General features: G+C 37.3%; 1 protein-coding gene across 1 annotated transcript; it reads right to left on the minus strand.

Moving 5' to 3' along the window:
• Window positions 1–3,312: 3,312 nt before the first annotated feature.
• LOC116570276 (zinc finger protein 658-like) lies at window positions 3,313–22,590 on the minus strand. Its single transcript, XM_032307081.1, is given in 7 exon segments — window positions 3,313–5,245; window positions 5,247–6,586; window positions 6,589–6,635; window positions 14,361–14,460; window positions 14,783–14,909; window positions 19,825–19,883; window positions 22,485–22,590. Coding segments are annotated over 6 exon segments (3,147 nt in total). The 5' UTR covers window positions 19,840–19,883; window positions 22,485–22,590; the 3' UTR covers window positions 3,313–3,727.
• Window positions 22,591–26,946: the final 4,356 nt, after the last annotated feature.

Genomic DNA, 26,946 nt, shown 5'->3' on the forward strand with positions numbered 1-26,946 from the left:
ATGCCAATGAATATAAAGATAAAATTCTGAAGCTAAATCTTTGGGGGCAAAGGGCAATGATTCATTAGTATTCTAATAAACACTAAAAATAAAAAACAACTGGACTGTGAGCTGGATCAGTGTGAAGTTTTTAAATTCTGGGTGTTATAATTTTTAACCTATCAACATTTATATTGTTTCCAACATTAAATTCAGAAATACATAAAAATTCTTAGATTATGTACAGTGTGATACACTAATAGCTTAAAAATTTTTACCAAGTAGCACAGTTCTCACCTACCCGTGCTTTTGTGGGATATGACCTAAACCAAGTGATCAAGCTTAGCATTACCAGTGATTACTCATATTGACAGCATATACTATTAATATGATGAGCACAGCATTTTATTTCTGTGGTCTTCCTACAAAACAACACAAAAACACAAAACAAATCCATAATACCATTGCAATCATTTAAAAAATATGAGAAACCTAAATTGAGGGGTATTCCATAAAATAAATGACAAGTACTCCTGAAAACAGTCAAGGATACTAAAACACCAAAGGTCTATGAAATTGTCACAGATCAGCAAAAGATAAGGAGGCATGACTGTTAAATGTACTGTGGTGTCCTGGATGGGATCTTGAAATATAAAAATATGATCTTGAAATATAAAAGTATTAGGGAAAGGGGTGACTGACTCAGTCAGTTGAGCATCCAACTCTTGGTTTCGGCTCAGGTCATAATCTCACAGCTGTGGGATTGAGCCCTGTATCAGGATCTGCAGTCAGTGTGGAGCCTGTTTCAGATTCTCTCTCCCTCTCCTTACCACTTGTTGTCTCTCAAATAAATAAAAACATTAGGGAAAAACCAGTGCAATCTGAAAAATGATGTTTAAAAAATGATGTTTAATAATGGATCAGTATCATTACTTAGTTAAGACAAATATACCAGAGTAAAATGTTAGTAAGAGAAACTGGATGAGGAGTATAAAGTATTGGTAATTGTTTTGAAGATTTTATTTATTCACTTGACAGACAGAGACCACAAGTAGGCAGAGAAACAGGCAGATAGAGAGGAAGGGAAGCAGGCTCCCTGCTCAGCAGAGAGCCCAACGTGGGGCTCGATCCCAGAACCCTGAGATCATGACCTGAGCTGAAGGCAGAGGCTTTAACCCACTGAGCCACCCAGGCACCCCAGTATTGGTAACTTTTATTTAAATCTAAAACTATTCTAAACTGAAGTTAATTTCTGAACAGTACTCCAGGTTTGATCATCTCTTTCATATATAAAAATCAGGCATGAGAAAGAGTTTTTTTTTTTTCCTATCATTTACCTTTGAACATTGTGCATTAAGCTCAAATTGCATCAAAGTGTCAGAGACTGAGGGGATGCAAACACTTCCTCATCTGCTGGAACCTCCTTGCCACAACGAGTGCTGATTCAGTGCCTGGTGTACTAGCCCTGGTGGTGTGATATTACAGCCTTTATCCAATGGTAGGCTCTTAGTAGTGGCTCTTTTCCTTGGCAGTGATGCTGCTAAGTGGTAACAACCCAGTCTCAAAGAAGTACCTGTTCTGTAATTAATGCTAAATGTATGCCACCATTTCCCCTCAAACAATATCAGCAGGGGATTGGGAACAGAAATCACTCAGGCAATCAACTGATTTATTGTCCTCATGCTCAATCTGCCAGATCACATTTGCAGAAACCAACATGCCCAGAGCTGAGAAATTTTGTGGTTCAGGTTTTTAAAAATGAGAACGACATTTACTTTCTTCTCTACTGACCAAATCATGTAGCCACAAATGATGACAGACTGACCAATATTTTCTTGGCTAAAACTACACAACACTAAAATATTCCTTCAAAAGTTAGTCTGGGGCGCCTGGGTGGCTCAGTTGGTTGGGCGACTGCCTTCGGCTCACGTCATGATCTTGGAGTCCCAGGATCAAGTCCCGCATCGGACTCCCAGCTCCATGGGGAGCCCACTTCTCCCTTCTCAGCTCTCATGCTCCCTCTTACTCTCTCTCAAATGAATAAATAAAATCTTTTGAAAAAAAAAAAACTTAGTCTGCTTTTTAATACTAATGTGATACTTACAACATCAAAGTAGCCTTTTTCATTCCAATTCCAAAACCTGCTGTCCACGCAGTATAAAAAGAATAGTTTGCAATGCTGCATAAGGTGCATAATGTGAGCACACATTATGAGGTTAGAAAAAGATCCTACACAAGATGTGTAGGCTATATGAATACAAGAAGAGTAAAAATATACTGTCCTTTATAATTACACAACACAAAATAAACCATTAGTGGGATGTAATGAAGGCCAAAAAACATGTTAAGTATCAACCAGCCCACCTACCCATAGATACAAATACACAAGGAAACTTTGAAAATCTTAGGGATCTCCAATATCCTAGAAAAACAGGGCCACACTATCAGACAGACACAGCACGCAGGCCAAAATTTCATAGCATCAACAGCATCAAGCAGAAGGAAGCCAAAAGAACCTAAACCATAACTCAAAAAAGTGGACAGGTTCCAGAACAAGTTTTGCTGCTGCCTTCTACTAGAACTCAGCAGCAGTAATGAATTCTGTTACATAAACTGATACAGATATACCATATAGCCCAGAGACTAGCCACAAACATTTACTGGTATTGTCCACAGAATTCAAATTATTCCTCCATTTTTAAAACTTCACATTCCAAGGTGAATTGATGTATAGAATATTTTATTATATATTTTCTATAAAACTTGGTGTTACATATAAACCACAAATTTAGGTACATCAGTTCTAGGTGAAGATTTTATCTTCAATTCTGAAATATACATTTCCTCAGGAAAAAAAATTATCTGAAGCAAACTTTCAATATTTGTTTAAAAATATCATTTAATAAGATGTAAGATTTTGGTCAAATCTTAACTATCTGATATTTAGTGTGTAGTAAAGGGTTTTGTATTTTTCCCTGAGATTTCTGTAATTTTTAATGAAAGCTTCCAAACAGGATATTGACAGTTTTCTTCCTCATGTGAAGTCTCCAATGTATAATGACAGGCTGAATGACATTCATAGGGTTTTGTCCCATAGTTAAAAGAGTTAACTAAGCTATGTGCATTTAACCAACAGAACAAAATCCTCAAAAGTTCAACAGAGTACAGGGGCACCTGAGTGGCTCAGCTATTAAGCGTCTGCTTTCAGCTCAGCGTCCTGGGATAGATCCCCACATCAGGCTCCCTGCCCTTCGGGAAGTCTGCTTCTCCCTCTCTGGCTTCCTCCGCTTGTATTCCCTCTCTCATTCTCTCTCTCTGTGTCAAATAAATAAATATTTGGGGAAAAAAAAGTTCAATAGAGTACTGTGTGTGTGTGTGTGTGTGTGTGTGTGTGTGTTTTAAGCCAACTTGTGAAGATCTGTTAGCAGAGAACTATTTCACCCAGTTATTCAGATTTTGGCTTCTTTCACCTTGTGCTCTATTATGTTTAATACACATGCCAAGTCTGCCCTGGAAATACCTCTATCCCAACATAACAGGACAGAAAAAATATAAGATGACTTTGCAGTCTGGACTTAGCTTAAATGTAATAGTGTCATATTCCATGACCAGTATCACTCAAATGAAAGACTCGAAAATTAGACAAACTATGTGCCTAGTGGAAAAGGAAATGTTTAAGGGACACAGTCTGCCAGTCTGTGACATGAGCTTTTTTTACTGTGTGATATCAATAAAGGTATGAATCCCTTCAGGACTTCCCCAATTCACCATATGTAAGGGTTTCCTCTCTGGTGTGCATTCTGGTGTGATGTACCCTAAGAGCTGCCTTACGGATAAAAGTTTTCCTGCATTCATTACATTCATAGGGTTTCTCTCCCGTGTGAATTCTCTGGTGTACTTTGAGAGTTGAATTTTGTGCAAAAGCTTTCCCACATTCATTACACTCATAGGGTTTCTCCCCTGTGTGAATTCTCTGGTGTGCACTAAGGTGTGACTTCTGGGAGAAAGTTTTCCCACATTCATTACATTCATAGGATTTTATACCTGTGTGAGTTCTCTGATGGACTCTGAGGGTTGAATTATGGGCAAAAGGTTTCCCACATATATTACACTCATAGGGTTTCTCCCCTGTATGAATTCTCTGATGTGCAATAACATATGACTTCTGGGAGAAAGTTTTCCCACATTCATTACATTCATAGGGTTTCTCCCCTGTTTGAGTCCTCAGATGTGCCTGGAGGTGTGATGTCTTGGAGAACGTTTTCCCACACTCATTACACTCATACGGTTTCTCCCCTGTGTGAATTCTCTGATGTGCCCTGAGGGCTGAATTATCAGTGAAAGTTTTCCCACATTCCTTGCATTCATAAGGTTTCTCCCCTGTATGGATTCTCTGATGTGCACAGAGGTGTGTTCTTTGGGAGAAAGTTTTCCCACATTCATTACACTCATAGGGTTTCTCTCCTGTGTGAATTCTTTGATGGACTATGAGGGCTGCCTTATAGATAAAAGTTTTCCCACATTCATTACATTTATAAGGTTTTTCCCCTTTGTGAATTCTCTCATGTCCACTGAGGTATGATTTCTGAGAGAAGGTTTTCCCACACTCGCTACATTTGTAAGGTTTTTCCCCTGTGTGAATTCTCTGATGTGTAATGAGATGCGTTTTCTGTGAAAAAGTTTTCCCACATTCATTACATTCATAGAGTTTTTCCCCTGTATGAATTTTCTGATGTGCTCTGAGAGCTGAATTATGGGCAAATGTTTTCATACATTCATTACATTCATATGGTTTCTCCCCTGTATGAATTCTCTGATGTACTCTGAGAGCTGAATTATGGGCAAAAGTCTTCTCACAGTCACTACACTCATAGGGTTTCTCCCCTGTATGAATTCTCTGATGTGCTCTAAGGGCTGAATTGTGGGCAAAAGATCTCCCACAGTCATTACATTCATAGGGTTTCTCCCCTGTATGAATTCTCTGATGTGCTCTAAGAACAGATATATGGGCAAAGGACCTCCCACATTCATTACATTCATAGGGTTTCTCCCCTGTGTGAATTCTCTGATGTGCTCTGAGGGTTGAATTATCAGCAAAAGTTTTCCCACATCCATTACATTCATAGGGTTTCTCCCCAGTATGGATTCTCTGATGTGCACTAAGGTGTGTCTTGTGAGAGAAAGTCCTCCCACATTCAGTACATTTGTATGGTTTCTCGCCTGTGTGAATTCTCTGATGTGCTCTGAGATGTGATGTCTTAAAAAAAAGTTTTCCCACATTCAATACATTTGTAGGATTTCTCCCCTGTGTTAATTCTCTGATGTTCTTTGAAATGTACTATCTTGGAGAATGTTTTCCCATGTGTATTATTTTGACAGAGTTTCATCCCTGTATATGTTCTTTGGTGTACTATGAGAGCAGGCTTCTTGTAAGGTTTCCCACATCCACTGTTATCATAATCCTTTGTGCGAAATGTCAGATTTTCATGGATGTTTGACTTTTGGCAGAAAGTTTTCCCACATTTATTACAATTATAGAGACTGACCCTCATATCAGTTCCAGGATAATGAATAGGGTGTGAACTTGAACAAAAAGAGTCCCCACATTCCTCAGGTTTCTCCCCTGATTGGGTCCTCCGATGATGAATGAGTTGTGCTTTCTGGTAAAAGGATTTCCTGCATTCATTACATTCAAATGACTTCTCTCCAGTTTCATTTTGCTGATGTACACTGATAGCTGAGTTCTGATGGAAGGACCTCCCATATTTATCACATTGGTAGGGTTCCTCTTCTGTGTGAGTTCTCTGACATACTATAAGGTCTAATTTCTGGTAGAAGGCATTTATACATCCATTAAATGCACAAGATTCATCTTTAATTTGTGTCTTTTTTTGTACTGTGTGGGTTGAGCTTGGGATCATGTTTTCATCACATTTACTGCTTGCAAAAGCACCCTGTTCTTTAACAGTTCTCTGAGATTGAGTGAGAGACAAGATCCTGCTGAAGTTATTCCCACTCTCAATATATTCAGAGTTTGTCACAGCCATGTGAACCTTATTGTAATTCACAGTGGTGGTTTTGTCACAGGATTTCCCACATTCAGACAGATCAAAGCATTTCTCTCTTGTGCCAGTTCTCGTGTAGTTAAGTAAAGTTGCTTTATCACAGGTTTTCCTAAGTTCATCACCCTTACACGATTCCTCTCCTATAATAATGAGAGTCCTACCATGTAAAACTTTCCCAAATTCATTACATTCAAAAGACTGCTCCAGGCTTTGAAGTTTCTGATGATCTTTCCTATTAATGAGAGGTTTCATGTTTCTATTATAATCATAACGTTTCTCTCTAGTATGAGTTTTCTCATCTTTAATATCAAGCTGCAACTTTTCGCAAACATTCATGTAATCAGCCTTATTTCTTGAATAGTTTCTATCACAAATAATTAATTCAGAAACAACTTGCAAATTCATTCTACATGAGTCACATTTACAGGGAATTTTTTCAGAAGAATTTGGAATTATATCCAGAATAAATGGTTTTTCTAAAACTTTCTGCCCATCTTTACTCAATGTTTTGTTATCAGTGAATATTACTTGCCACAGAGGTTCTCTCGTTTTTCCTGGTTCCCCTCAATGTGAATATCAACACTGAATATCCTAAAATGAGAAAAATTGGAAACATCTTTATATACTTGTATTTCTTACAGAGAGTAACTTACAGCCATATGTTTGTTATGTATTGTATTCTATTACAGGTCACATTTCCAAAGATCAATAATTCACACACATAGAGAAAAGACAGATATACTTCTTCCACATCCATGGAAAACAGGTATTATTTCCAGTGCTGACCAATAATAAGTAGCTAGTTCCTTTCTTCCCAAGTTCCTCCCTTTTACAATGAAACAAATCTCTGGACAAGCAATAATCAGTAACTAAATCAATAGTAAGTAAGTCAGTAAGATGCTACAAAATGGAATGTGTACTTTGGAACTCAAGAAATGACAGAGCAGAGGATTCCAAGGCTGTTCTCTCTGCTTCCCATATATCTTATATGGGGCACCAGAGTGTTGGAAAAGGCTGCAATCCAAAGTCAACAATATACACAACAAAAAGAACTACAAGAAAAGCCTGTTCCTAAGCCTGTTCCTTCTAGCCAAAGGTCTGAAAAAAAAAGGTGGTTTAACAGAAAATCTTTTTGACAATACCCACACCCTGCTCGAGCCAAACAAAAAACAGGTGTAACTGGGAATGAAAGTTCCATTGTCACAGGTATTAAAGACTGGATACTCTTAGAAACTTCTTTCCATGAGCCAAAACTAAGAGCTCACTAGAAAGATCAATGAAAAATCCTAGAACGTTCGACTTACAGAACATTCAGGGATGTTAATAGCAACCACACCCAAAATTCTTCCTGGAACCCACATTCCTATCAATTCTATGGGATCCATGATAGCAACAGCAATAAATCTGTTGTTTTAGGGCACTTATGGCAATACAGCAGGTAGGGGAAGGAAAGAAAAGAGGCAGGAATACTACAATATTACAGCTATAAGGGATGAAACAGCATTTGGAATAACTATGCTCTCAAAACCCAAGAATGCAGTACATTTAAAAAAGTTTAATTTACATTACTCTCAGTATTCTTTACAGATTCTCTCACATAAAACATTCATCACAGCAGACTGCATTCTATACTGCAAGAAAAATCTTCACAAATATAAAAGAACAGAAATCAAAGTATAACCTCAGGCCATCAAGAAATTATACTAGAAATCAGTAATGCAAAGTCACCTGGAGAAACACAGAATATTTATAAATTAATATACTTCTAATTAACCCACTGGTCAAAGAGAAAATTTCACAGAAAATTAATGTAGAATTGAAAGAAAAACAAATAATATTTAGGACATACAGAAATTTGTGTGGATGGAGCTAAAGTAGTGCTTAGAGATAAATTTATAGCTTAAAATTTTTTATATTAGAAAAAAATTCCAATCATTGGGCGCCTGGGTGGCTCAGTGGTTAAGCCGCTGCCTTCAGCTCAGGTCATGATATCAGGGTCCTGGGATCGAGTCCCGCATCGGGCTCTCTGCTCAGCGGGGAGCCTGCTTCCTCCTCTCTCTCTCTCTGCCTGCCTCTCTGCCTATTTGTGATTTCTCTCTGTCAAATAAATAAATAAAATCTTTAAAAAAAAAAAAAAAAGGAAAAGAAAAAACTCCAATCAGTTACCCAGTTCCACCTTAAGAAACTTGACAAAGAGAACAAATTAAATCTAAAAAAAACAGAAGGAGAAAATAATAAAAACTAAAGAAAATGAAACTGAAAATGGAAGCAGAGAAAACTCAATCAAACCAAAGCTTAGTTCACTGAAGATTTTTTTTTTAAATGATTTAAATGAAAAGAGGAAAAAAAGAGAAGACACACAGTATTTATATCAGAAAAGATAGAAGACAGGATATAAATACTGATACAATAGATACTAAAAAGATAAAAGAATATTAGGGGAAACTCTGTGTCCATATATTGACTATTAAAGTGAAATAGATAAATTTCTTTAAAAAAACAAAAACTACCAAATTCATTCAAGAAGGAAGATAGAACTTGGTATAAGATATAACAGATCAATATCTATTCAAGAAATTGAATTATGTAGTTAACAAACACATTGCACCAAGATGTTGCTCCAGGATTAGAAGGCAGTAAACTAATGAATTCTGCCAAATTGTTAAACAAAAACAAAACAAAACAAAAAAACAAAAACAAAAAAAAAAACAATGTTAAATAATTTCTTCTGGAAAATACAAAGAAACCTACAGACCAATATCCCCTCATAGCATAAATGTAAAAAATTCTAATAACCACCCCCCGCCCAAAAAAAAAAACCAGGGGCACCTGGGTGGCTCAGTGGGTAAAGCCTCTGCCTTCAGCTCAGGTCATGATCCCAGGGTCCTGGGATCAAGCCCCGCATAGGGCTCTCTGCTCAGCAGGGAGCCTCCTTCCCTTCCTCTCTCTCTGCCTGCCTCTCTGCCTACTGGTGATCTCTGTCAAATAAATAAATAAAATCTTAAAAAAAAAAAAAAAACTCAGCCACAGCAACTTTTCCCTAGAAACATCACCAAAGGTAAGGGAAACACGGGCAAAAATGAACTACTGGGACTTCATCAAGATCAAAAGCTTTTGCGCAGCAAAGGAAACAGTCAACAAAACCAAAAGACAATGGACAGAATGGGAAAATAACATATCAGATAAAGGGCTAGAATCCAAAATCTGTAAGAACTTATCAAACACCCAAAGAACAAATATCCAATCAAGAAATGGGAAGAGGACATGAACAGACACTTCTGCAAAGATATCCAAATGGCCAACAGACACATGAAAAAGTGCTCAACATAACTCCACATCAGGGAAATACAAATCAAAACCACAGTGAGATACCACCTCACACCAGTCAGAATGGCTAAAATTAATTAGTCAGGAAACAACAGGTGTCACGATAGCCAAACCATGGAAAGAACCTAGATGTCCATCAACAGATGAATGGATAAAGAAGAAAGAAAATGAATGTACACACACACACACACACACACACACAGAGAGAGAGAGAGAGAGAGAGAGAGAGAGAAATACTATGCAGCCATTAAAAAAACCCCAAACTTTGCCATTTGCAATGATGTGGATGGAACTAGGGAGTATTATGCTAAGTGAAGTAAGTCAGTTAGAGAAAGACAATTATTCTATGATTTCTCTGATATGAGGAATTTGAGAGGCAGGGTCGGGGTTCATGCAGGGACAGGAGGGAAAAATGAAACAAGATGGGAGGACCAAGAAGGGAGAAAAACCACAAGAGACTCTTAATCTCAGGAAACAAACTGAGGGCTGCTTGGGGGAGAGGGGGGCTGGAAGGGATGGAGTGGACAGGTGATGGGAGGGTATGTGCTATGATGAGTGCTGTGAATTATGTAAGAATAATGATTCACAGACCTATACGGGGCAACTAATACATTATATGTTAATTTTAAAAAACAACAGAGCAATGTAAAAAATGTAAAAAAGAAATGATATATCAGGATCAAGGGGGATTCATACCAAGAATACAAACTGTTGAGATATTTAAAAGTCAATGTAATCCACCATATTAATCATCTAAAGAATTAAAATCACATAATCAAATAATTTAAGGCAAAGATATTTCACAAATTTCAAAATCAATCCATTAACCTACTGTAAAGGGAATTTACAAAAAGCCTATAGCGAACATTATGGTTAAGAGAACTGAATACTTGGGGCACCTGGGTGGCTCAGTGGGTTAAGCTTCTGCCTCAGCTCAGGTCATGATCTCAGGGTCCTGGAATCAAGCCCCACATTGGGTTCTCTGCTCGGCAGGGCGCCTGCTTCCCCCTCTTTCTGCCTGCCTCTCTGCCTACTTGTGATCTCTCTGTCAAATAAATTTTAAAAATCTTAAAAAGAAAAGAGAGAGAGCTTGAATACTTAAATTCTAAGATTGGAAAAATATGGGTGTCTAGCCTCAGCACCTCTATTCCAGACTGTACTTAAGTTCCCACCAACACAGTACAGCAAGAATAGAAATAAAGATACAAAATCGATAGAGAGAACCACAGAAAGATCTTTTAAAAAGCTCCTTTATAAGTGGCAAAAATACAAGGCAAGGGCAAATACAAAGGCAAAATACAAAGCTGATACACAAAAGCCAATCATGTACAAACAATTATCACTGGAATTTTAAATCAGAAAAAGAATATAATTTACCATGGTGCTAAAAACAAACCCCAAAACAGTTGGTATCTATATTCCAAGAACCACTGATAAAAGGAATAAAATAAATTACAAATAAAGGGAGATGTGCATTTCTTTATGGATCAGATTTTAAGATGTTAAATCTCTGGGGGTGCCTGGGTGGCTCAGTGGGTTAAGCCTCTGCCTTCGGCTCAGGACATGATCAAGCCCCACATCGGGCTCTCTGCTCAGCGAGGAGCCTGCTTCCCCCTCTCTCTCTGCCTGCCTTTCTGCCTACTTGTGATCTTTCAATTAAGTAAATAAAATCTTAAAAAAAAATGTTAAACCTCTTTAATTTGATCTATAATCAATACAATCCCAGTTGAAAAGCTGGCATGCTTTTTTTAAATATCAAAAAGTTCACTTTAAAATTTATAAAGAAGAAAGTTGGTGGACATTAGCTGATTTCAAGGTCTAATTAAGAACTTACAAGAACTGGGGTGCCTGGGTGGCTCAGTGGGTTAAGCCTCTGCCTTCAGCTCAGGTCATGATCTCAGGGTCCTAGGATCAGGCCCCGCATCTGGCTCTCTGCTTGGCAGGGAGCCTGCTTCCCCCTCTCTCTCTGCCTGCCTCTTTGCCTACCTGTGATCTCTGTCAAATAAATAAAATCTTTTTTTTTTTTAAGATTTTTTCTTTATTTATCTGACAGAGATCACAAGTAGGCAGAGAGGCAGGCAGAGAGAGAGGAGGAAGCTCTCTGCTCTGCAGGGATCCCGATATGGGGCTCGATCCCAGAACCCTGGGATCATGACCTGAGCCAAAGGCAGAGGCCCAACCCACTGAGCCACCCAGGTGCCCCAAATAAATAAAATCTTAAAAAAAAAAAAAAAAGAACTTCCAATAATAAAGTTAATGTATCAGCATAAGGATACATAGATGTATTAAAAAATACAGATACCACAGAAATACAGTCTAACATGTACAGAATATAATTCTATAATTCTATAATTTCTCGGTCTTCCAGTTTATTAATTTTTAATTTCACTTTTAAATTCTCCTTGTGTTAGTATATTTTTACTGTTCTCGCTTAATTACAAAACTACCATTTTAACTCTGTTCACTAACTTAGCTATAGCCTAAGGTTTATAATGCACACATTTATAAACGTCACACAATTTTGGACTTGATGGCCTTTTTTATACATTGTTTAAAAGAGATAATTTTAAAATATCCATGTTAAGAGTTTTTTGTTTACTCATCTTATTAATTTCTAGCTTTATCAAAATATGTTGAGAATATTACTTATGGGATTCTAAACTAAACTTACTAAATTTAACTGGTTTTCTTTATAGATTAACAATATATTTTCACTATCTTATGATTAACCTATGGGAAGGTGAAAGGCTTGTTCTTTGATCAGGATACACATACAAATACACAGTTCACTTTTTTTAAAAGATTTTATTTACTTGAGAGAGAGGAAGAGAAGGAGCATGGGGAAGGAGCAGAGAGAAAGGGAGAAGCACACTCCCTGCTGAGCTAGGAGCCCAACACAGAGCTCCATCCCAGAACCCTGAGATCATGACCTGAGCCGGAGGCAGATGCTTAACTGACTGAGTCACCCAGGCACCCCGAGTTCACTCTAATATAAATATTATTTACATCCCATATAGGCCTACTTACTTAGTGTTCATAGTATCTTTAATCAGATGAGGTACATTATTATCTCCTAACCCTAGTGAATTTTAAATTCTTAGACCTCATTATTTTGTGTTTTATGATAGATAGTATGATACTGTTTGGTGCAGTCATTCAAATGCTTAAGGGTTTACTTTAACCTGTGCTACTGAAAAAAGGGCTGTCTTTTAAGTTAATGCATTCACTTATTTATTATTTATGAAGATTTTATTTATTTATTTGAGAGTCAGAAAGCATGAGGAAGGTGTGGGGCAGAGAGAGAGGGAGAAGCAGGCTCCCCACTGAACAGGGAGTCTGGCAGGGGGTTCAATCCCAGGACCCTGAGAGGATGACCTCAGCTGAAGGCAGATGTTTAACTGGTGAGCCACCCAGGCACTCCTAAGTTACTCCATGTACTGTCTACATTCAAACCTGAATAATATGAAACTCTAAATTATTTCATTTTTGACTGAATAACTTTACTATTCTTTTACTGCAATCTTTCAAACATACTTATTTCTTTTAGGCAACCAGTAAGATCAAATCACTTATATACACTGACTAGGAAATATGCTTAATCTAAAAATTATGCTATCTGACTCAACAGCTTCACAACAAAAACTTTCAGTAAACACATTTAGGATGATTTCACTCTTTTGCTCTAAGAATTCTTTGAAACTCTAATTTTTAAAGTTCCTGAATTTATCAGTTTACACCAAATACCAGTAAGTATATGAAAAAAATACTTGACATCACTAGTGACCAGGTATGTTGTTATGGAATGAATTATACCTCCCCTACAAATTCCTATGTTGACGCCCTGGCCCTCAATGTAACTGTAATTGATGGTAAGGCCTTTGGGGAAGTTAAGGCTAAATGAGTTCATCAGGGTGGGGATCGATGAACTTACAGGCTTGGTGTCCTTGAAAGAATAGGAAGAGATACCACAGCTCTCTCTCCATGAAAGCACAGAGGAAAGGCCATAGGGGTCATGGTCAGTAGAAGACAGGAAGAAGCATCACCAGAAATTAAACATGTTGGCAGCCTGATGTTGGACATTCAACTTCTAGAACTATGAGAAATAAATTTCTACTATTTAGGCCACCCAGACTATGATATTTATTATGCCAGGCCAAATGACTAGTACAAAAATGCATATCAAAACTTCAGTGATATACCATTTCACATCTACTAAGATGGCTAGAATAAAAAAGTCAGATAATACTAAGTGTTGGTGAAGGTGTAGAAAAATTAGAACCTTCATATGCTGTCACTAGGAATGAAAAAAAATAGGCAGGCACTGTGGAAAATAGTCTTGAAATTCTTGAAACAGTTAGCACACAACCCCGCCATTTGAATCAAGTACAACTCAATAAGAGAAATTAAAACGTTATGTAAAAAAAAAAAATCTGTGCAAAAACTTGTAAATGAATGTTTCTATTAGCATTACTCAATAGCCAAAAGGAAGAATCCTAAATGTCAACTGAATGAAGAATGGACAAACAAATGTGGCAAATATATGCAATGAGACATTTTTGCCATACAAAGGATGAATCAAGTACTGATATATAAGAACCTTGTAATCCTATGTGAAAGAAACCTATCATTAAAGACCAAATGTGACTGCATTTACATGAAATGTCTGCAACAGGCTCATCCATAAAGACAGAAAGTAGATTAGTGATTGATGGGGCTGCAGAGGAAGAGAGGATACCGAGGTAATAACTAAAAGGTATGGAGGTCTCTTTCTGAGATGATGAAAATGGAGTGTGGTGATATTTATACATATCTGTGAATATATGAAAAGCCACTGAATCGCACCCTTTAATGGGTGGATTGTACGATATGTAAATAATATCTCAACAGAGCTGTTTAAAAGGGTAAAACAAACAAACAAACAAGCAAAACTTTCAAAGGTATTCCCCTAAAAGTTTAACTACCCCAAGTTTTTCCTCTGTCAGTGCTCACTCACCTGGGTACCTCTGGTTTAGGAATTCTTCCTCCAAGGACCAGGGCTCTTCTCCTTGCTCCAACTTGAAGATCATCTCAGGTTTGATGGTGTAACATCCTGTAAACATGACAATTGAGGAGAGAGATACATATATATATATATATATATATATATATATACCAGATCCATGGGCATTTTGGTTTCTAAAAGTGGTGAAAGATATAGCAACAAGAGCAGCAAAATTAATGTGCATATTTGAAGTACTCCGTGGGAAAGTCATAACATAAACATTGTGTCTATTTCCTAAAGGCTTCAGGTACCTTAGACCTCCTGCTCAAAAGCCAGTACAACATTAATCTCTACAAGGAGTCGATGTACCTTGATAACTTAAAGAAAGGAAATTTAATTTAGACAAAGACCCATAATAAGGTCTGCTTACCCACTGAGATGAGGTGGCTATAGTTCTCTAGCATCACATCTCTGTACAGGGTCCTCTGAGCAGGGCTCATGTACTGCCATTCATCCTGGGTAAATTTGACAATCACATCTTCAAATGACATGGATCCCTGTAACAACACAGTTTCTTCAAAGATTCCGAATCATATGACAAGGAAAATATCTTTGAGAACAACTACTTTTTACTCTTAAGCTCTAAAAGATATGGTTATCAAATACACCTATTTCTGACCTAATTTTGTCTTTAACTGGAGAAGTGTTCAGTTAAAAAGGTTTTTAACGTACTATAATTCCTTATATGTTTATGAACTATATATTTTTTAAGACAAAAAATTCAATGTAAAGAGTTCCTACAACTCTTCCTCTTCATCCCAAGGTACTGCGGGTATTCTAGAGAATTCTAAGACGTTCGCTCCCTCCTCAGACATCATCATCGTAAATAATGGGAGACAAAGAAAATACACGTAAGCTTTGGAGATATTTTACATTATATACATTATATGTATATAAACACGTATATAAAGATATATAAATCTAGAGCTCATGAAGAGCGAAGAACAATTTACCAAGGATTTGGAATTACAGAGACCAATATAAGTGATATTATTTACACTGAAGTAACAGCAATGAATATAACGATAGGGATTTAATTACAGAGTAGCAGCAGCAACCAATTTGATAACTACTTCCTTGTACAACTTGTACAACTGTACACTTGTACAATTTGTACAATTTTATAATTACTTTCTTGTACAACCACCCAGTCTAACTAAATGAGCAGCTTCTGGAATGTTGATGCCAAACACTGACATTTAGGAAACAAAAGGGGAAAAAAATGTGTTAGAAGTTCTAGTAAGACAGATCTGTTCATGTGGCTCCTGAATGGTCTGTAAACATAAAGCTGGAACCATCCCTTAAACTAATATACATATGGTTTTAGACTACAGAGGGAGGTCAAAGGATGAAGACAAGCATTTAGGAATTACTAGCAACTTAGGTGGTAAAATTTTAAAAGGCAATCAGACAGCAACCATATATGCTATATATCCTATATGGAACTGAAGAAAGAAAATACCAAAAGGCATTTAGGGAAGCATGAATATTAAAGAGGCTGGCAGAGAAAGTATAGATAGGCCACAAAGCCAAAGAAAAAGCTTTCTGAAAAGTAGTAAGAGTCAGGAAAGAGTAGAATCTTGGAAAATGCAAAAAGGGAAAACTTCCGCAACAAAACATTTCAAAGGTGCTAGGAAGAGGAGGAATTGGGGAGTCGCTATTCAACAGGTATAAAGTTTCAGTTATGCAAAGTCATTAAGTTTCAGAGATCTGCTACACAACATCATCCCTACAGTTAACAGTATAGTATTATACACATAAAAATGTGCTGAGAGTAGATGTTAAGTATTCTTATCACAATTAAAAGTAGAAAAGAAAGGGAAGAAAACTAAGAGATAAAAGGACAGAAACAAGTTTCTTTTTTCCCCTCAGTGTTATGTATCCAATTATTTGTTCATTCATGTCTTCAGTTTTACTAAGTGAGTACCTCCTGCATGTGAAACTCAGTAGTAATAGCTAAACAAAAACAAATAAATAAAAGAACAGGAACATCTCTCATAAAATTTAATCTAAAAAAGATAAAAAGAAAAGGTAATTATATTCTCCAAAACTAAAAAAATTAGAAAAGTTGCACTGCTTTCATTTTTGTTTATCTCTTTAATATATGACTTAATAAGATCAATCAGATTTAAAAAAAAAAGCTAACAAGTGACATAAATCAAACTGGCTAAGTAAGGATCCAAAAAATTCTCTCCTTCATAAAAAACTATGAAGAAACTGGCAAAAACGGGTGCCTGGGTGGCTCAGCTGGTTAAGTGTCCAACTCTTGATTTTGGCTCAGGTCATGATCTCGGGGCTGTCGGATCAAGCCCCACATCAGGCTCCATGCTCAGAGCAGAGTCAGCAATGAGATTCTCTCTCTCTTTCCCCTCCCCGCCCCCCAACACTCACATACTCTTTCGCTTTCTCAATAAATAAATAAAATCTTAAAAAAAAAAAACTAGCAAAAATTACAAAAATTAACAAAGTCTATCTTCAAAATGTTTATAAAAAACAAACAAAAACAAAACAGCTGAACCATAATAAGAATGGTGATACCCTGTTCCCATCCCTCTCTTTCCAACTCTGCAATAGTTTGACAACCAATGGTCTGCAGTCAGCAGCTGGCAACCACAAGTTGCTATTCAACAGGTATAAAGTTTCAGTTATGCAAAGTCATTAAGTTTCAGAGATCTGCTGCACAACATCATCCCTACAGTTAACAGTATAGTATTATACACATAAAAATGTGCTGAGAGTAGATGTTAAGTATTCTTATGACAATTAACCACAATTAACCACAACAGCAGAACTGGACTGGAGACCCATCAAAGCTTCATTCACAGAAAACTGTCATTATTTGGCCAGTTTGGTGATTTCCTGAAAGACCCCACTTATAAGGATACCTTTATTTGAGCTAACTCAGAGCTCAGTGTGAAAAGCCTTATCCTCACTCATCATTTGTCAAAAACTTAATGGCTACCTGAGGTGGTAGGTAACAGCTGAAGCAAATAATGACTTAACCAAGAAAATTGAAAGGAAAAGCTGGACAATGAGATGTCCATAAATGTTTCTGAAAAGCTCTGATATATTCCTGAGACTCAAGGAGGCTGCAAACTTGCAAAGGGCTGTGCATAAGCCTAAGGTTATGTGCATACTCAAGAAAGCTATGAGAAGGCTCTGGGCTGTCACCCCTAGGTGACCTTGAGGTTTATCATTAGAAGGAAGTCTAAGCTAATGCAATTATAAATCATTTGTCTGGTGAAGAATTCCTTGATATGCACAGAGCCCCTTAGCAAAGACTGGGGACTCACTAATTCTAGGCATTCAGAGAAATTTCTGTAGATACTTCAACTATCAGATGAAAGAAACACAGGCTCTACAGAATTTTTTAAGAAGTCACTGAACAAATAAATTTCAACAATGACCCCTGTGGAGGAGAGAAATTCTGATTTCTAGAACTGGCACATTCTTCTATTTAAAATGTCCTATTTTCAACAAAAAAGGTTTAGTAAACAAGAGAAGAAACAGGAAAGTAAGGCCCATATGCAGAAAAGGTATAATCAATAGAAAATGCTCTTAAGGAAGCATACACTGAATTTACTAGACAATAACCTTAAGTCAGCCATATTAAGTATGGTCAAATATCTAGGGAAAAAAGTCCAAGGACTAAAGGAAAATAAAATATATTTCACTAAATGAAGGATATCAATAAAGAGATAGAAACTCAAGAGCTGATAACAATAATAACTAAATCAAAATTTCACCAAACAGATTCTACAGCAGATTTGAGCAGGTGAAAGAAAGACTGGACAATATGCCCACTGAAATTACACAGTATGAGAAAACAGAGAGAAAAATAATGACAAAAAAATAAAATATGGGATAGTATCAAGCAATAAAGACAAACAATACTGAAAGTAGTGACTCATCATGTACAATAGTATTAAAAGAACATTACTAATCAGAAACCATGGTGGACAGAAGACAGTGAAATGATATATGATAAATAAGTGTGGAAAAAAGTTGTCAACCAAGAATTGTATATCCAGCAAAAACAGAAAATTTAAAACCTTCCCAGATAGGGACGCCTGGGTGGCTCAGTTGGTTAAGCAGCTGCCTTCGGCTCAGGTCATGATCCCAGGGTCCTGGGATCAAGTCCCACATCAGGCTCCTTGCTCGGCGGGGAGCCTACTTCTCCCTCTGCCTCTGCCTGCCTCTTTGTCTGCCTGTGCTCGCTTGCTCTCTCTCTCCCTCTGTCTCTTACAAATAAATAAATAAAATCTTTAAAAAAAAAAAAAAAAAAAACCTTCCCAGATAAATAAAATTTGTCACAGCAGAACTGCCCTATAAGAAATAATACAGGGAGTGGTTCAGCAAATCTATACAGATAGAAAATAGATTAGTGGTTGCTTGGGGCTTAGAGGAAATGAGCAGATGACAAGGGATAAAATGCAGAGTTGCTTTTTAAGATGATGAAACTTTCTAAAATTGACTGTTGGTGGTATTTGCACAAGTCTGTGAGTATATTAAACACTGTTGAATTCTACACTTTAAATGGGTGAGCAGCATGGCATGTGAACTGAATCTCAATAAAGCTTAAAAAAAAAAAGACAATGAAACCAATCTAAGACTAACAGAGCAGATTAAAGGGCCAAGGTCAGAAACTGGGAATGAACCCCGTAAAATGACAAGAGAAAGAGATGACTCCAAAAGATATCAGCACTGTAAGGATGGGGCCACTGGAGTGTGTCATGGTCACTAAGAAAGAAACTTGCCAGAAGGACAGAGTGAGAAGTAGAGGCAAATGCTACAGAGATGTCGGGTACAGAAATAATTGGACAAGACCCAATGGAGTTGATTATAATCAAGTCTCTGGTCACCAGATATAACAGGCAAGTGGGGAAAGAAACCAAAGCATTATGATTTTTCAACTCCTGAGCAACCTGAAAATCATGGGTACTCAAAATATTTATGGAGATTAATTTTAAGGGATATTCAGCTGATTTAACAGAAAAAATATTTGAATTTCTGGAAAACAGAACTGACCAAGTTCACATTTAGCATTACATCTTCTACTTTTATTGAAGAACAAGAAGAGACAATGTTTCTAGATTATTTTAGAATTATTACTGAAAAGTTGTTAACTAAACCTACTCAAAAATAAAGATCATTTTTAACTTGAAATGTTTTACCATTCTATGAGGTATTGGTTTGCTTAATCTTCTCATCCACACAAACCTTTAAAGCAGTACAGTTTGTTCGAATGACTACCAAAATTCAGAAATAAATCTGGACCTCCAATTTCATATCCCACATGCCACCTTTGCATCTAAATGCATCTGATTCATTTCTATTTCTTTTTCATATTAATAGACTCTAAAACCCTTATAAAATCTTACTATAAAACAGACTATTAAAAATAGAACTTACCCGCACCATGTTCATTTTCTGCTGCTCCTTGAAGAATGTAAAGAAATGAAAAGGCTCAGCTGGGAAAGAGGAAGGAGAAATACGGTGATAAGAAACCTGGTCTGCCTTACAACTATTTTCATTTACCTAAAAATCTCATAACATCAGCTGGGAAAAAGGTTTCCCTATAGAAGAGTATCCTTTTGACATTCTTGAGAGGGAACAAGAAGGACCCCACAGAGGTAATACCTGAACAACTGCATCTGCGATATGATTATAGAGGCTTGACCTGCATTTCATTGCAGGGAAACTCATGTCAATGAATTAACAATTTATGTCCCCTTCTGACTAAGTAAGAACAAAAACAAAAAACACAAAATAAAACAAAAGGATATTGGTTAAGCAACTTCAGGTATACAAAGGTAAAACCTTCTACCTTCAGTTAAACTAATGTTTGTTTGTTTGTTTGTTTAAAAAAAAAAAACCAAAAAACCGGGCTCCTTGCTTGGCAGGGAGCCTGCTTCTCCCTCTGCCTCTGTCTGCCTGTGCTCACTCTCTCCCCCTCTCTCTCTGATAAATAATAAAATCTTTAAAAAAAAAAAAAAAAAAAAAAAAACCTACTTAAGATGGGACTGTTAATCAAATTTGTGTTGCCTTTACACCTTGAGCTTCCCCAAAAACTTCAAAATAAAGATGGGATGCTTTACGAAAAATATTTTTCCTAACTTTTGTTCTAACTTGGTTGCAAATTCTAAAACAGACTTTTTAGTAAGATGCCTATAGTACTTAACTGTGTAAATAAACAGGACTGTGCTTAAGTGCTTACTTCTACCCTGGGTTTCTTTACAAAAATCATTCATTTCAGACCCAACATTGTGAGCTTCCAAGAAAAGAAAACTTTTGTTCTCCTATCCTTTTTGTCATTCCCTAAACTTAGGAAAGAGAGAGCATCAGCGTAACTCTAGATGCCACATGTGGTAATGGACGTGGTATGCCAGCAGATCAGAATCTGGAAAGAATGAGGGGAGAGTGAAGGAAACTGGGTGCTGTTTCGGATTTCATCAGCTCTGTCTTATACCTTCCTTGGGCCTCATGTCCTTACCTGCCATCCAGTGAAGTGCCTTTTCCTGCACAACCTGAGAGCCACCCATCCCTTTCAACCTCGGGTTACTACCTTCTGCAAGCTGGTCCAGTGCCCATTGTCACACAGTTTGTGATGGTTTCTGTGTGTGATCATCAAGTCTGACTCATCTCATGCTTAACAGGGATCAAAAACTGCTTGTGGTGGGGACGCCTGGGTGGTTCAGTTGGTTAAGCAGCTGCCTTCGGCTCAGGTCATGATCCCAGCGTCCTGGGATCGAGTCCCACATCGGGCTCCTTGCTCCGCGGGGAGCCTGCTTCTCCCTCTGACTCTGTCTGCCACTCTGCCTGTGCTCGCTCTCTCTCCCGCTCTGACAAATAAATAAATAAAATCTAAAAAAAAAAAAAAAAAAATTTAAAAAACTGCTTGTGGTGGAGCAAGTCAGGACCTGTGCCTTTCTTAAAATTTCTACCTCTGCTCTGAACCTCCAGTGAGCAATCTGTCAGAAGAGCTATTCTTCTAAATGATGATTTGTTCTTAGGGGCCCTTTTTTTCAAGTCTTAAGTTACTTTACTAGAGAGGAGCTGGGATCTGGGCCTGAGAAACAAATTCACCATATCTGAAACTTCCATTTAGCACTCTAAACCTGACTTTGGAATCCAATATAAGTTACCCAGTAACGTAGCCTTTAGCTGAATGCAACTACTACACCTGAAGTGTGGTTAATAATAATGTATCGGATATACTGAGTTTAAACACATCAGTAGAAACTAATTTTATCTCTTTCTTTTTATTATTGCTACTGAAATTTTTTAAAAAATTACAGTTTCCATTATCTTTCCTATTGGCCAGCGCTGCATTATTAGATTATCAGACTGTGCCTTTGAGGAGGGAGACAGGTGCAATAAAGCTCAAGAATCTCTTGACCAGGGACTCTGAAAATAATCCACAAATCCCAGGATATATTTAACCACATTGTGAGACTCTGTCCATATTCACTTCACAATCACATCTCTGGAAATCTGGGGGCAGGCTATGCTTCTAAGAGCTCCGAAGGTTGCAAATCTGGGTTTGGGGCAGAAAGGATGCTGAGAGCAAGACTATGTAGGGAGTACAACCGACTTGTAATTACATCCAACCTCGTCCACCTACTAGTTTGTGCCCTGGTGTATATTATTCAGCCTCCAGTAACCTTTCACTTTTTAAAACGGCACAATTATAAGGGAAATTTTGAGGCTTAAGTAAAATACCAAAGGAAACAAAGTGTCTTGTGATAGCAGTTTACACACCGATTTTTACAAGCACTTCACGAAAAGCTTTGCAGATGACATCTTCTCAGAGCAATAACAAAAGCTGTTTGTAGCCTCATGTTCGTCGAAAACATTTTTCGAATGTTTTCGAATGAATGCCCTTCTCACTGCCTGCAGTCTCCGCACTCGGCGTCCGCGAGGAGTACCTTCCTCAGACAGGGGCCGCAGCCCAAGCTGCGCCACGGAAGCAAGCGAGAACCGAGGTCTCAAGCACACAAGGAGTGGGGGAGGGGAGGATCCGCCAGGAAATTCCTGGGACTTCGTCTCGCGCAAGCTGCACACAAACTTACCGGATTTGGCAGGGCCCCAGGCCTCCCGAAGATGTGCTCCTAGCGCTCCCACCCCCAGTGCAAAGCCTCCACTCCCGCAAACAGCCAAAGAAGCCGAGTTCCTGTCCTTTTTCAACCAAAGAAGACGGGCTGAAAGAAACAAGGGTGGATATGCGCTTGCGCAGAAAAAGCCAAATCCCGTTCCCAGAGTGCTGTGCGGTAGGCCCATCACATTTAAGACTACATTTCCCATAAAACTTTGAGACCGCAGGAAGTAATTTTAGAAGCGTTTCCTCCTCAGTTAGTGAGTTGGGACACCACAGTGAGATCTGAACGTTGGAAACTTTTCCTGAATCCTCAGATATTGTGTTTTAGACTTTAACCTTATGATCAGACAACATATTGCAAACTATGATTCTCGATTGGATGCTAGTGGGGAAAAAACAACAGTTGCAAGAGACTACAACTGGAGAAGCGAATACAGACTAGATATTAGAAATACAGAAGAGAATTACCATTACTTTTAGTGTATTTCATTTTTGGAGGATGGAGGAAATTGTTCTTATTTTTGAAGATACATACAGAAATATCATGTGGAGTTTGAAGGGAACGGGGAAGGGGGAAAGAAAAAAAGAAGAAGGGAGAGAAGGCAGACCATAGGAGACTCTTGAGTATGGAGAGCAGATTGGGAGTTGCTGGGGTGGGGGCGGGGGCGAGGGAGAGGTAGGCGGAAGATGGCCTGAATAGGTGATGGGTGTTGGGGAGGGCCCTTGTTGTGATGAACATTGGGTGTTGAGTGTTGGGGGAAGGGTGGGTGGGTGTGGGTGGGTGATGAGTCACTAGATTCTTCTCCAACCAGTATTGCACTATACGTTGACTAACTGGATTTAAATAAAAACTTACGTTGACTAACTGGATTTAAATAAAAACTTAAAACATTTTTAAAAAGAAATATTTGATTATTAAATCATATTTATAATTTACTTTCTAAAATTCAGCAAAACAATTAGAAAAATATGGCTAAGTTATGAATTGTTAAAACTGTTGTAATATGTATATGATGTTCATTTTACTAGTATTCTGAATGTTTGAGTTTGTTTTGAATACATAGTATAAAAACTGGAGCAGCAAGGTGGTGGTGGTGGTGGTGGTGGGAAGATGGTTAGGGAGAGTTAACTGCCCCTCCAGAAGTATACCTTTTAAAATCAAGTTTCCCGGGTACACACAAGTATATCTTGTGAATACTGCTTGTGTAATATAACAAATACTAGAAAATGGAGCAAGAATTAACGTAGGAGTCATATCTTGGCAGAGTTTATCTGGGGAGTAGAGGTGGGGTAAGCTAGCTGTTCAAAATTACACAAGTAATACATGAAAATACATACAACCCAAAATAAGAAAATCACTATTGTCAATTTTGGAGTTCCACCAGTAAATTTCCTCTCAAAATTAATGCATGCATACCTCACATTTTTAAGAAATTTTAGACCAAAGGACACAAAAAGAAATTTCCAGTAGACTTTTTTAGAGTAGTTTTAGGTTTATAAAATAACTGAGCAGAAAACAGAGTTCCCATATATCCCTTCTCATCACTCCACACATACTGTATCAATTCAATTAATGAATGATATAGTATTACTACATAAAGTCCACATTGATACCAGCAGTCACTTTTTGTGTTGTACAGTTCTATGGATTTTGGCAAATGAATAATGTCATCCACTATTACATTATCATAGCAGTCTCATAGCCCTAAACCATAAAGAGAAGTTTTACTGCCCTAATAATGTGTGCCTTTCTCTTCTGAATTTCCCCTCCTGAACTCCTGGCATCCATTTATCTTTCCATTGTCTCAACAGTTTTGCCTTTTCCAGAATCTCATAGAGTTAAAAATACTATTTTTAGACTGACTTCTTTGAGTTAGAACATGCATTTAAGCTTTCTCCCTTTTTGTGGCTTAATACCTCATTTATTTTTTATAGCTGAATAAAATTCCTTTATATGGATGTACACGGATTATTTATACACTCTTCTATTGAAAAGCATCTTGGTTGCTTTCAAGTGTTTACAATCACAAAATAAAACTCGTGTGTGTGTGTGTGTGTGTGTGTGTGTGTGTGTAGGCTTTTGTATGAACATAAGATCTGAAATCAATTGAGTAAGTAGCAAGGAGAGCAATTGCTGGATTATATAGTGGAAACTGTGTTTAAGCTGATAAGAAACTGTCAAACTGTCCTCTAAAAGTGAACGTATCATTTTGCATTCTTACTTAAAATGACTGAGTTTCCCTTGCTCCATGTACATTAGGTGTGGTCAGTGCATTGGATTTTGGCCATTCTAATAGATATGTGGTGGCCTCTCATAATTGGCATTCTGTAATAACATGTGATGCTGGGCTTCTTTTCATATACCTATTTGCCATAAGTATATCCTATTTTGTGAAGTATCTGTTCAACTCTTTCATCCATTTTTTACTGGAGTGTTTATTTTCTTATTGTTGACTTTTAAGAGTTCTTGTTTATTTTAGATAAAATTCCTTTACTAGATATGACCTTTGCAGTCAGTCTGTGACTTGTCTTCTCATTCTCTTGACATTCTTTCACATAGCAGAAGTTTTTAATTTTAATGATGTCAAACTGACCAATTTGTTCATTCATGGATTGTGCTTTGATGTTTCTAAAAATTCATCACCAAATTCAAAATCACCTAGATTGTCCTTCATGTTGTAATATAGAAGTTTTATATAAAGCTTACATTTTGTTTTTAGAATTATGATCCATTTTGAGCTGTTTGTGAGATGTGTAAGGTGTGTGTGTTTATACACATATATAATGTATTTTGCATGTGGTTGTCTAAATATTCTATTGACAATGTTGAAAAGACTGTCTTTTCTTCATTGAATTGTCTTTGCTCCATGGCCAACAATCAGTTGACAATGTTTGTATGAGTCTATTTCTGGGCTCTGTATGCTGTTCCATTAATTTTTTGGTTGATTCTTTCTCCAGCACCACACTGGCTTGATCGCTGTAGCATTGTAGCAATTTTTGGCATTAGATAAGTGCTAGTCTTCTGACTTAGTTCTTCTATATTGGGTTGACTATTTTGGACATTTTACGTTTCCATATAAATTTTAGAATCACTTTGGTGGTATCTACAAAATAACTCTCTGTGATTTTGATCGAGACTGAATGGATCTATTGATCAAATCAGTTGGAAATGACATCTTAACAATATTGAGAATTATATTTATTAACATGGACTATCTCCATCTGTTTAGTTCTTTGATTTATTTTATCTGAATATTGTAGTTTTCTTCACATAGATTTTGTACATAGTTGTACATAGTTGGTTAAATGTATTCCTAAGTATTTCATTGTAAGTACTACTGTGTGTTTTTGGTTTTTGGTGTTTGGTTTTTAGAGGGAGGATTGTGGAGGGGCAGAGGGAGAAGGAGGGAGAGAGTTTCGAGTGGATCCTGAAACTGGGCTCAATCTCACCACCCAAAGCTGAAACCAAGAGTCAAACATTTAACTGACTGAGTCACCCAGGCACCCCTGTGTTTTTTCATTTCAAATTCCAGTTGTCCATTGCTGGTTTAGGAGGGTAATTAAGGTGTGTGTGTGTGTGTGTTTAAGGTTTTATTTATTTAACACAACACAATATAGACACATTTATGTCTATTTGACACGAAGAGGGAGTCTTCCCGCTGAATAGGGAGCTGAATATGGGGCTTGATTCCAGAACCCTGGGATCATAACCTGAGCTGAAGGCAGACACTTAATGACTGAGCTACCCAAGCACCCTGGGTAATTAAGTTTTATATAATAACATTGTATCTTGCAATCTTGCTATATTCACTTTTTAGTCCAGATGGTTCTTTTTGGTCAGTTATTGGATGCAGAAAATAATATTATCTATGAAAAAAGATACTTTATTTCTTCCTTCCAAATCTATGTGCCATTGATTGATTGATTGATTGATTGTTCTTATGCATTTAGCTGGGACTTCCAGTTCTTGAGAAAAATTATGTAGTTTCAGCATTAAGTGGGAAGTTAGCTGTCAGTTGTCTATAGATGTTCTTTATTAAGTTGAGGAAGTCCACTCTATAACTTATTTCCTGAGAGTTTTTTGTGTGAATCCATGTTGGATTTTGTCAAATGCATTTTATCTATCTATTTTTTTAAAAGATTTTATTTATTTATTTGATAGACAGAGATCACAAGTAGGCAGAGAGGCAGGCAGAGAGAGAGGAGGAAGCAGGCTTCCTGCTGAGCAGAGCGCCTGATTCAGGGCTCGATCCCAGGACCTGAGATCATGACCTGAGCTGAAGGCAGAGGCTTTAACCCACTGAGCCACACAGGCACCCTATCTATCTATTGATATGATTGTATGGTTTTCTTCTTTAGCCTGTTAATGTCATTGATTTCATCAGTTGATTTTCAATATTGAAGTCGCCTTGCATTCTAGGCATAAATCCCACTTG

The sequence above is a fragment of the Mustela erminea genome, chromosome 12 (assembly GCF_009829155.1).
Source record: "Mustela erminea isolate mMusErm1 chromosome 12, mMusErm1.Pri, whole genome shotgun sequence".
Taxonomy (NCBI): Eukaryota; Metazoa; Chordata; class Mammalia; order Carnivora; family Mustelidae; genus Mustela; species Mustela erminea.